Consider the following 12,408-nt stretch of genomic DNA (forward strand, 5'->3'; position numbering starts at 1 on the left):
TTTAGACTCAAAGGAAACCAAAGCTTCTCCTGCTATAACCTGTACCCTGCTAGCATTAGCATTATAGGACATATTTCCTTGTTGTTTCCAAATGCATCATCGCATCAACTTTTCCACAGTTTTACTTGTTAAAGCAGGACATGCCCAGGTGAAATTAATGACTTTAATGACGTCTCCATTCAAGCAATTCAGCTGTAATAGCAATAGCTGCTGAGACATTTCACTCAAAAAAGAGGAAAAGTTATTAGGATACACACAATATCTGGTAGCTATGAATGTGAAGACTTTCAATAGTTGTTGGGGGTGATATCAATCTGGACCAAAATGTTGGACAAAACAAAAGCCCAAGAGCCATGCCAACAACATGGCTAAAAACATGACAAGAAAATGTGTAAATTCATTAAATTATCTTTTAATCATGGCTTTTGGACAGTGAGATACACAGCATACATTCTCTGGAAACTGACATATAAATTTGAGAAACATTTTTTTATGGTTATGGTTGTACAGTAATAAAAACGTTCCATACAGTACATTAGCATATCTGGATTGAGTTCACACAGGGTTGATCGATCTTTGCTCCGTCAGAGAGACATAACTGTAAGGGTCAGGAGGTTTCAGGTTACTGTGAGGATACTTGTAATAAACCGAAAAGAAATGTAATGACTAACAGAGAAAAGAAGCTTAATAGCAGAAGATAGAGGTAGAAAGAAAGCAGGTCATCGGGTAAGGCAAACCAACAATGAACTGGTCCTGCTGGCTAGTATCATCTGTGTAGCCACTGTCATCCTTCTTTGTCAAAAATGCAACACCATTACATTTAACTGAAATATTGTTTTATTGTAAACAATGCAGCTAATGTAGATTTTCTCGAACATGTCTGCTACTGCTTCTCTAACTAAAAAATGTCATGTAGATATGAATTTGTATTTATAGCACCTTGCTAGTTTGATGAAGTCATCACAGTGAAGGAATGTGTAATGAATACACCCCTGGTAGATCCTCTACCTAACAAATCACCTTATACATCGGCAATGTTACGAACATGTGGCCGACATCAATGTATTTCTCTCTTTTTAGTCCATCAAAATCTGTCTGTTCTAAGTGCGTCATGTAAAATCCTCACTCAGTCTCTGTGGTGTAGTACTCCTGTCATAACCCCAAAATTCAATCTGCTCATATATTTAATCTTTTTCAAATTCTGCTCACTCACTCATAATCTGCTAAACAAATCCCTGTGGCCTTCACTTCTATCTGTCCCCTTCGTTCATTCTAGCAAATACAGTAAGAGCCATAATTTTAACAGCAATGAAGGCTTTTACTTTTGTTTTCCACAAACAACAAAAATGATAATGAACTTTTAAAAACATATTCTGAGGGCGGACATGATTTAAATCTCAGCCGTCTGTTAGAATTATTCAGTTCATTAAGTGCACATTAAATGATGTTCATCAACTGTTATAAACTTTAAGTGCCATTTAGGATCCTTTGTGAAAACATTTGAAGTTGTAGGTGAACTCTGACCCTTTTAGAATAAAATCTTATATTTATTTAATTGTTGTTTAGTTTATATCAAATAAAATATAATAGCACAGAATTTGATATCATCACATGTTCCTCTATGGGTATTTCATATGACCATGGGGTTGATGAAACCCTTTGAAAACTCTTGAAAATAATTGAAAATTGTAAACGCTGAGCTGCATATTATGATATTAACATTTTATTGGCTCCAACATCTGTATTTATTTCATTTTCTTTGATTGTTGCCCAATTTACTTGATGCTTCGTAGGCACAGTGTTCGCCTTACCAAAAAACACAAGACCAAAAAAAGTAAGAAATTGATTAAACAGTGTTTTAACTGGTGTAGGCTGCAAGCATTAGTGTGTTGGGTTAACTTGCTACTGTACATTGGGGACGTTAGTAAGTTACAGTGTGTCACTTCCAAGGCCAAGCCTATTATTAACTAAGTGCATTAGCTTGTGAGGTTGCAGGTTACATTATAAAAAAGAAAAAAAAAACTTATGTTATGTTTAATTTCCCCTCTGTGTAGAATCCTGGTTAATGTCAGTTAATGCATGATATGCATGTAGCCATCAATAGCATATTGAAGACTCTTTAAAATGGTCCTGATTATAAAATGAATCACTTGGAGACATTAGTAGGTCAGCTGGGATTTTCAACCAGGTTATGCAGGTTATGTTAGTTTAATTCTAACCAGCTCCAGCTGATGGAATCTGCTAATTCAGAAATTACAAACCTGCCACAGAGAGCTTGATAGGCGTAGCAGCAGTAACTAAAGAGGGCGGGGCTTAGCAAACAGTCAGTTACTGGGAGCATTTGTTGTCTGCTCACTTTTAATTTCATGGGCATCTTATGATTTTTCATGGTCACAGTATTTGATCCTTCCTGCTCAATCTACATCCTCCAGGTCACAGATACCTATAGAGTTTAACTGTGACTCTTCATTCCTCTGTCTTTCCTTCTCTATCTCGCCACCTTCGTCTTTCTGTCTTCTTATGCGGTGGGAATCCACACACTCTTCCACTGGACGGCGTTTCTCCACATTTCTTCCAGGAGCGTGGGATGAGACTGAGTCCAGTCCTTCCCGCCGTCTCTCTCCTCCTGGCAGAAAAGGCGCAGGGTTTTCAGAGGACTGGTGCAGGTGTGCTGGAGGTACTGACAGCCCTACAGCAGGAAGCAGGAGACAAAAGGAGGACGTGTAGTAAGAATTGTGACTCGTTTCCTACACATTTTTAAGTTGGGAGTTGGGACTTTGACTAATTCTGCATTCAGGAGCTCAGGTCTCTCACAAAATTTGAACAGTAGAGTATATGTTGGTCTCTTGTCCCTCACTCACCTCAGCACTACCCCAGTACCAGATGGCCTTGATGACACTGTGAGTAGCCAGAGCCACTGTCAGCTGGTCCCTACTTCCTGAAATGACGTTTACCAAACCTGCGGGCAGGTCTGACGACTGGAGCACCTGAAGAGGAGGAGGAGGAAAATGGATGATGAAGATTAAATCAGTGTTTACAGATACATTAACAGGTGTACTCAGGTGTTTTCGCTAGCGATTTGTAATGGCGTTTCTGATGCAGATGTTTTGACTATGGCACATTTAAAAGGGTCTGTTCTTATTTTTATTAATTATACAATAACATTGAGTGATATAAACTAACTGCTCTCTGCCTGGACTTTATAGTCAGGTTTCTATTCAAATGTAATCTCAGTTTCCATCCATTGCTGTACAGTTGTTTTGTGTCTCTTTTTGTCTGTTTGCCATGATTTATTCCACAAAAACTTGCATGATATTTTTTGCTTTTATTAAAATTTAGTGTGTTTCAAAAAAATGTGTACAAACACTGTATGAGAGACTGGACGTCGCAAGAATGAAAGGGGGTTGAAACAGGGCTGATTATTACTGACATGATGAGTCATTAAATGACCCTGCACCAGTTTCTAGGACTTTAACCTCAAATTAATTACTGGATCTTTCTATTCATACAAAGAAACTAAAAACTTTTTCCAATTAAAACGATTTCTCGGGTCACCACACTTAACACATCTCGACACTTGCCTGAACGAATGCCAAGACCGGCAGTGGATTTTTCTGACTGGGGACCATAATGACGGCGTTGCCAGTGGCGACGGCTGCCCCAAGAAGTGTTACCATGGAGAGGAGGGCGTTCTTATCTGGGAGGACGAGCCCGACGACTCCCAGGGCTTCAGGGAGGGAGAGAGCAGAGCCAGACTGAGGCACAGGCTGAAGGAGAGGGAAAAATTTATTCAGGGTAAAACTGAACAGAGTCTCGAAATGAATAAAGATGCAAAACAAAGGACTTTTATGCAGAAGATTCTTTTATAAATTTTGTATAATATAAAAAAGCCTCACCAGAGTTCCTCCTTGGACTTTGTCACAGTAAGCTGCCCAATCATTGAGCCTCGCTGAGCTGAGGTCCACCTCCTTCTCAGCCTCATCCATTGACAGACCGGTCTGAACGTTGATTGACAAAGCTATGTCCCGCCTCTTTGCTTCCAGGCCCTTGGCCAGAGAGTAGAGCGACTGAGCACGTGCAGACGGACTTTTTTTCATCCAGCTAGAGGAGAGGAAGGATGGTATAAGAAATATTGTGATCAAACCCTGGTGCCGAACATCAATGTGTGTCTTTGTCTGTTTTTTGTTTTTTTCCTGCAGGAAAACCATAGTGAGCATGAACTGTACCTTTAAAGGTCTGCATGTGGTAACAAGAAGAGTTCAGTGCATCAAACTGTTGATACATGTTGCTGATACCTGTATACTTTGTTTATATACTTTGTATGACTCAGCATATTTGTCTTTGTTTTGTTTTATTTTCCAAAGTCAAGTTGGACTTTGACTGGTCAAAAACACACAGAGACCACTGTGTTGTGAAACACCTTCCTCCATGTGCGTCCTTGTGAAAGTCTGAAAATGTCAATAGATCCTTTATGGAGGCAAAATTTCAACTCTCACAGTTTTATATGTAGGAAAAAATTGACAGTTTTCAGGCTGTTTAGCTTTTAACAGTGGTTAAATTTTAACTAAGATAAGGAAATTGTGTGTTTAACCTGTCAAATTACAGAATATACTCAACACACTAATGGGCTCCAAATGGAACTGAATTAAGAACTGCATATGTAATTTGCTGTGTAGTGAAGCAACTGATTACCTTTTGGTTGGAGAGAGAAGTTCTGATAGAAAAAGAAATTACTACACATCTTTGTTTTACGGTTCAGGAGAAACAGAAATTTCAGTCTGGCCTATAAATATTCTCCAAAAAATAAATGATACAAAATGTTGCATGTATTTTATTTATTTCAGGAGCCTGATCCACAAAAACAGCAGAGAACAAAGAAAACTGAGTTTTTCATAGCGCCTTCTACACATCAATGTAAAATATACGTGTAAACTTCTTCTCAATGTTTTACTTCGGATCAATACATTTAGCATTTAATCTTTAATTGCTGCAAAGTGTTTCGTCCCTGTATAAATATATTTTGAAAACATTTTACCAGTTATCCGTTCAGCCAATCTAAGCCTTGTAAATGATTAATGACTGAACTAGCATGACTATAACGCAGCAGTGTGAACTTTTTCCCAATTTAGGTTCTTTCTTTGCTGCAGTTATGTTTTTTTTTTAAGTTAATGCATATGTGCAGAGACTGCATATGAATTATCTTATAATCCACTGAAATGAAATGGTGGCCCTGCCCTTTATTTCCTTGCTGCCATGAGGAATCACAGCTGTTGATGATGTTTTTTTCACCAAATCTGATCAGCTGTTCTGGAACCAAAACTCTGAGTTCAGGGTTAGTTTGGAGTTTGCTCAGCCCCCTCTCTGGAACCGACCACAGCTCTCACTGGATATGTAAATGTAATTTGTCCTCTGGGTTTGTGAGTTTGCAAGAATGATATACATTTGCGGTTTTTAGCTGGACTTTGATATCCCAGGTTGCTAGCATGTGTCTTTTGTGTCAGTGTGTGTGTGTGTGTGTGTGTGTGTGTGTGTGTGCGTGTGTGAGTGAGTTTCTTGTGTGACAAAGTTCTCACCCAGGCTGGACTTTGATCGCTGCCTCCACGGCATTACGGACGTCTTTCCGGCCTCCATCTGGACAATAGGCCAACACACTGCCGCCTCCTGGTGGCTGCACGGCCACAGTGCAGCCAGACTCAGATTTACACGCTTTACCTCCGACGAACTGCAGGTAGGACTTCGGAGCACTGAGGGGAGAGGAGGAAGGAAGAGAGGGATGCATGTAGACAGATGTGCACCCGACAAATCAGTTGCCTGCATTGAATTATGCTGTGAGTTACTATAATGTGCTTATGCTGCTATGGCACTTTGTGACACCTTATGAACACGCCTCGTAGTAAAGAGAGCATTACAAACCCACCTGGCGGCGTCTGAATCGTCAGGAATGATAGCTGGAGATGCTGCTGTTCCAAACTTTGTGTAGTCCATAGAGACAGGGGAGGAACGAGGAAGAGGAGGAGAGGAAGAACAGGACGGGTGTAGGAACTGGTACAGACCCTGTCAGAAAGCACAGAGGAGGTCAACGTACAATACATGACACTTCTGCCTGGTGAACCATTCTTCTGTTATGTTAGATCCCTGCCGGTGTTTATGAAGCTCCAGAGGTGGCAAAAGGTTATTAGATGAATCAAAGATATAACTGCGTAGATGTAAATGGACTGCCAATCGCCGATAACTGAAATATTTGTTTAACTGCCCAACCCTATTGCACAGGGGCATACTCAGTTTTCTTGTATATTGTCTCTATTCCTTATTTTCACAACAAGACTGATTCCTCACCACAGACACCATGCCTCTATCTTCATCTTTGAGCACATGACTCTTATATTTATGAAGGAAAACAACAGAAATAAGTTTGTTGCTACAGCTCAGTCAGTTTCAGGGCTCCATGGGCTGAAACCCACCTCCTGTCCTCCGTCAGTGCAGGTGCCGCTGTCTTTGTGACCAGAGACGGGCATACAGGGGTCAGACACAGAGTGTGAATTCACCCACACTGAGCCGACAGACAGACTGGGGAGAGACAAAAAAGACCAAAACATCAGTGGGAAGAATTAGACCCTCAATAGAAATTTTCCAAAATAAATATTTACAAATGAAAAAGAAAAAAAGGGATTTGGAGGAAGACAGATGCAGCAAAGAAACAAACAATACAAGAAAATTAATATGGGACAGAAAAAGAAGAGGAGAGATGAACCTCTTTGCTGTCTCCAGAGCCAGAGTGAGATCTTCAGTCCAGATGGAGGCGGCCAGGCCATGAGGACTGTGGTTCCCTGTGTAGAACAAAGGCCATTACTGTGGTTGAAGGGGAAAATTCACTGTTAAAAGACAAAGTGTTCTGAAATCTGAAATTTGTTTTACTGAAAAGAGAAACCGCTGTTAATCAGAGAAAAGCTCATACATTTGACATTTATATCTCACTCACTATGATGATGAATGAATGCGGATAAAATGTTTCACGTAATATGTTCAACAAGTCTCTCATGAGCGTACCATGGGTACCATCACTGTATCCACGGTGATTCACTGGCAACTGAAGTAAAAAACTGAAAATAAGCTTCCAGTTTTAGCAGAGAAATGATCATATTGACGGAAAATGCCCATTATCAGATAACTTCCTCACTGCTTCAACTACCTTCACTCTTGTATCTGTATCCACAGAGGCCTCCTTACCCAGGGTCACTGCTTCTGTGTTGCTTCTGAAGCTCATGAGAGGCAGCAGCGGTCCAGGAGCAGGGCTGACCACAAATGAAGAGGAGGGGGCGGCTCCACAGAGCACTGTGGGAGGGTACAGGGCACCCGAAGGTGGGGCAGCGCAGGACTGAACCAACTGAGGAGAGGGAGAAGAATAATGTTATTTACTGAAAACAAACCAAACACCTGCAGGTTACAGCTTCTTACATATAAGCTTTCTTTTCTTTCCTTTTGCTAGTGAACATTATTATCTTTGACATTTCATATGTGGAACTGACAAAAGGTAATAAAAGGTTACCACACAAATAAAATAACTAAATACAACTATAAATAATACTGTTAGTTAGTTTGCCGTTATGAGAAACGCGACATTACATCACACATATCTATAAAATACCAAGGACAAGACTTTTGGCTTGTGGGCCTTGATGAAGACATGAACTTTAATATGAAGAAAATGTTATAAAGCATGATGTCTGACAACTTCCACACAGTGTAAAGATTATGTGTGGATTATTTAATGAAAAAATAATCAGGCTTCCACTTGCATGAAATCCACCATGGTGGTTTGTAGTTACTGGTCATGATGTCATCCACAAGTTAAACATATTTAAGCATAAAATGTATCTCAATTTTTAAAATAAAAAATCAAATTCAAATGTGGTTAGTTTAGAGATAGTGTGTACTCGCTCTACTCTCAGTCACTCTGTCAAAATCAATGCTCAGCTTTTTCTGACTAACCGTGGCCCCCTGCTGCTGAGCCCCTTGTACTGCAGCGTCCACCTGGACCCTGTCTGCATCACTGGCCAGGCCAACACACTTCATCCCTGCCATACGCAGCTTGAGACGGGCCACAACCCTTTCCAACACGTTCTCCTGCACGCACAACACCCAGTTGACCTGAGGGGTGAGAGGAAGAGAGGACTGTTAAAGAGACTGCTGAAGAGATGTGGTGATCTGAGGACAATTTTTATGTGAATCACCTCTTTCTTCTTCTTGAAGGCAGTCTCTAACACTCCGTCCAAAGCGCTGTCAATGTCAGCTGACTCAAAAATGATGATGGGACATGTGGCACCGATGCAGGGGGAGACGGAAATGGGAACACCCATACCTGCTGCTGCCTTACACAGCATCACTCCATCCTGAAAGAGGAGGGAAATTTTGTGGTATTGTTTAAGAAATTTTTTAAAACCTTAAAAACCAGTTAACAACTCTCTAATTTGAAATGTAAAACCAAATTCCTCTCACACACACCTGCTTGTTGCCGCTGTAGGTGACGTAGCTAATGCTAGGGTTCTGGGCCACTTTGGCACCCAGCAACATGTCACTTCCTGTTAAGACATTAAGAGCCCCAGCGGGAAGTCCTGCACTCATAAAGAGCTGTGCCAACAGGAGCGCTGGAGGGGCGGTGCTCCGACCTGGGACAACGATGACAGAGTTGCCTAGGAGGAGGAAGGATTCAGTTATTCAACACACGTCTTAAAACAGCTCTGAATAAAAATGAACAAAACAAAAATATGGATTTCATTAGATCAACAGAAACTTAAACTGCAACTACTTTGATCACCAATGTGAGAATTTGCTGCTTGATTTATCATGAATGGACATGGGCTCTAAGAAACAGTGATGGCCATTTTCATTGTCTTAATTAATTTATCAATCAAGTCAAAAATCAGCAGATTAGTCAACATTAATCATTAGTTGCAGCCCTACATTTGATCGTTATTTACTGAGTGATGTCTTTCTCGTTAATACTGCGTGTTTCTTACCCATGGCCAGTGCTGGTACGACTTTGAGCATGAGGGAATAGAGAGAGCAGTCATCAGAGACGACCACTGCCACCACACCTGGAAAAGAAGTAAGAAGAAACAAAATTAGATCCAATTAAAACAAATGACCTCTAAACTAAGATTCTTGTACGTAAACAAACCCTCGTTCCCTCACCCAGTGGTGTCCAGCTGGTGATGAGAGTGTCTCTGAGCTGAGCCCAGCTGCTGTAGTACTGCAGCAGTCTGACCAGGCTGGAGGGCGAGCAGGACGCCTCGCACAGCTCACACAGCTCCGACACACACTTACTGTGCTGCCCGAGAACGCTCACCAACCTGTTGTCGAAGGACAAACGAACACAGATCGTAAGAGTGGAGCAGACTGGTGGTAAACTGGCTCAAACACTGGTGTGATCGTTTAATCTCTACAGTAGAACAGTCAGCGCTGAGTTCGTCCTACCTGAGCAGCACTTTAGCTCTGTTGTAGCAGCTCAAGCCACTCCAGGCCTTGTAGCCACTGACAGCTGAGGAGGCACACTGGGAAACATCATCCTGAACAGCGCACACGGTGTTGCACACATCACCACCTGGAGAGCAGAAGAGTAAAATTGGATTCATGCGGTCGGTTTCATCATTGTTTAAAGTATTTAATTTGTCAAATCAGCTCCAAACAAACTGATGCAGGTAACTCTATTAACAGTTTGTGGTCTTGTATTGTAATAGCAATTAATTTTTAGCAAACATGCACATTCATTTTGGTACTACGTCACATCAAAGTCATATCTAGGTTATGTTAATGTTCTGCATTTGCTGGTTATAAACTGTTTGAATTATCTGCCATCCAAGATGCTGCTTTCCGTGCCCTGCAAGTTCAGGCTGCTCTAACCTTTAGAATCGGCCAAGGAGCGAGTCTGTCTGTCTGCTGGACGGACAAACTTGCCATCGATGAAAAGACCCAGAGAACGAGAATGATGATCCAGCCAGGCCTGATGGAGGAGACATTAACAAGCATTTTCAAGCTGAGGTGAAAGCCTAAAACATGGCAACCTAAACCACCTCTTTTTTTCATTATGAATAAAATACACATTAGGTGATCTGATGACAAGTAGACAGCTCTGAAAACAGCTGTAAGTGAATCCAAAACACAAATCACACAGGAGAGCCAGCGGCTCCAAAAGTGGGTGCCATGGCATCTTGAGGCACCTAAAAAAGAAGCGAAGAGTGCTGCAAGATTTGTTGATTTCTATTTTCTATTGCACATTTATAATGACATTTCACCTCATTAACAAACAAGGTGATATCTACATAATCTATAGTTTATGTAATGTTTTTAAACATCAAAATGAAAGAAATTTTTGAAAAAAATCATCATTAAAAACCCTGTTACAAATGCAGGAAAACATAATCTACCTTTGGAAGGAATGGACATAATCACAGAAATGAAGCATGCTTTCAAATTTAATTCCCCGAGTTTGTTAAATGAACAACACTAATGAAATCTTGTAGTTATAATGGCTTTAAATAAAGCAGATCTGTCACTGTACATACATGAGCTATAACCAAACCTATGCTCATATGTTATTGGTCAGGAAGACGCCACCTCTGCTGGACAATGACTGATAAAAGGCGGACTGGGCAGACGGTGTGTCAACTATTTACAGGCAGAAGACCAAAGTACAGAGCTGAACCATGAAGCTGATCTTCATATAGAAACTAAGACCATATACTCTCAAGTAAAATGTCACATTTACTTTCCCACTAACAGTTGTATTTAGTGATGGTCGATTATTTTTGGCAACAAATAATTGGTCAATAGTATTTTTGTGCTTTTTTTCAAAATATTTTCAGGTTTATTTTCTCCTCCAATGCCACAGACAACATTATACACCTGTCACACAGTTTAGGTAGGACTCCTCATGACGGGGAAACTGAACTCTATGTGATAATCAGTGGACTGGCCCGTAAAGATAAGCTCTCTAATAAGATAGGCTAAAACAGTGCACGCCACTATGGGCCCGAATGACAGAGAATGCATCTTCAACTTAAGACAAAAAATTAAGACAGTGCTTGTAATGGTTTTCCACACATTAACAATTAGGTGATTATAATATTTTGTCCACCTCTCCTGGCAGAAATTGGGGTACATTACATATAAGTCAGTGCATATTATTTCTGTCCCTTAAACAATCATCAAAAACTTGTAAACTTGCACCACAACTTCCTAAACATCAGAGATAGAAATCATATGTGATTCTCCTCCTGGGACAAACATACTAAGTCTAGGCTCAGACGATGAGGAGGGTCCAATTCTGGCTAACATGTTTAATGGCTTTGAGCACTTGCACATCATTATTCAATACACAGGTTTGTATACATGTGCTGAACCACAGCATACATGTATTCATGTGTATTTATTTTCCTATGGACGACACAAAATGTGAAGGAGATGGTTATTGCAACCTAAAGGTAAAATCCACCAACAAATGCAGAGGTCACATTATAATATTGTACAGTTATGTTTTCATTTGGTGAACCAGTGTGGCATTGTAGCAGAATGATAATAGGGATGAACCACTTTGGAGCAGCTTGCTAGAGAGCGAATGACTGTGTGAATGGGTTAGAATGGGTTGTGTGAATGATGATGAATAACTACCAGGGCACATATAGAGACTGTACTGGGATATGGCAACCAACATCTACACAACCAGCAAATCTGCTACATCAGGAAGTTTTAATGCTCTGATTTGACTCTGGGAAGTAAATGAAACCGAAAACAGTCATCAAATATCAGTGGGTTAAGTTCCCTTAAGTGGAAATGTTTGTGCCAACATCTGTCTTGGCTTCACGGGAGACATTTCGTAACTAACTTCTGCACGGTCTAAGTCACATGTTTGCCTTGTGAGTTACAGTCAACTAACAGTTAATGAATTTCACATGGGTGAACAGTGTAACATGTACATGCTAACCCCTTGTGAGCAGTAAAACTGGGTCATATTTTGTTTTATCCCAACCATAGCCGCGGCATCTATTCCTCTGTTGAATATTGGGTAGGTAACTTTACCTGTGCAGTGGCAGTGCTGGAAGTTGCTGCTGGTCCGTTCTCCATGCTTTGAAAAATATCGTGCACTGTCTTGTTGGTGCTACCAGCCATAATAGTTACAAACCTAGAAAGGAGGTAAATCTCCCTAGCGCTCTGTATTCGTTTCTGGAAGCTGTTCAGAGAGAGAACCCCTACTTTGACGCTTTGATGGTACCTACAAGAAATTAAGCAGAAAACGGCAGCAGGAAGACGACAGAGGTGTCACCCCACGTCAAATGCAACGTGCTAGCTTCCCTCCCACTGAAAATCCTCGAGACTTGCTTGGTACAACTACATTGAACTACACGGAGCGAG

At 40.8% G+C, this 12,408-nt stretch overlaps 1 protein-coding gene across 1 annotated transcript; it reads right to left on the reverse strand.

The window, feature by feature from the left end:
* Nucleotides 1-392: 392 nt before the first annotated feature.
* Nucleotides 393-12,373, reverse strand: aldh16a1 (aldehyde dehydrogenase 16 family, member A1). The gene is made up of 17 exons (XM_023416365.2): nt 12,076-12,373; nt 9,901-10,000; nt 9,475-9,601; nt 9,193-9,350; nt 9,018-9,095; nt 8,503-8,690; nt 8,232-8,390; nt 7,990-8,148; nt 7,228-7,384; nt 6,752-6,827; nt 6,462-6,567; nt 5,918-6,054; nt 5,574-5,744; nt 3,897-4,101; nt 3,582-3,767; nt 2,862-2,987; nt 393-2,689 (listed from the first exon to the last, which is right to left on the reverse strand). The coding sequence occupies exons 1-17, from the start codon at nt 12,163-12,165 to the stop codon at nt 2,519-2,521; spliced, it is 2,394 nt and encodes a 797-aa protein (XP_023272133.1). The 5' UTR covers nt 12,166-12,373; the 3' UTR covers nt 393-2,518.
* Between the last annotated feature and the right edge of the window lie 35 nt (nt 12,374-12,408).

Source organism: Seriola lalandi, unplaced genomic scaffold, assembly GCF_002814215.2.
Source record: "Seriola lalandi dorsalis isolate HSWRI2012SDOR001 ecotype SW California unplaced genomic scaffold, Sedor1 jcf7180002054563, whole genome shotgun sequence".
Classification (NCBI taxonomy): Eukaryota; Metazoa; Chordata; class Actinopteri; order Carangiformes; family Carangidae; genus Seriola; species Seriola lalandi.

What these genes read in the sequence shown, in the direction of transcription:
- aldh16a1 (XM_023416365.2), bottom strand. Translation starts at nt 12,165, where the DNA reads ATGGCTGGTAGCACCAACAAGACAGTGCACGATATTTTTCAAAGCATG. An exon ending in CACCAGCTGGACACCACTGG is followed by an intron (nt 9,096 to 9,192) that starts GTGAGGGAACGA and finishes CTTCTTTTCCAG; the next exon opens with GTGTGGTGGCAGTGGTCGTC. An exon ending in GGTACTGGGGTAGTGCTGAG is followed by an intron (nt 2,690 to 2,861) that starts GTGAGTGAGGGA and finishes TTCCTGCTGTAG; the next exon opens with GGCTGTCAGTACCTCCAGCA.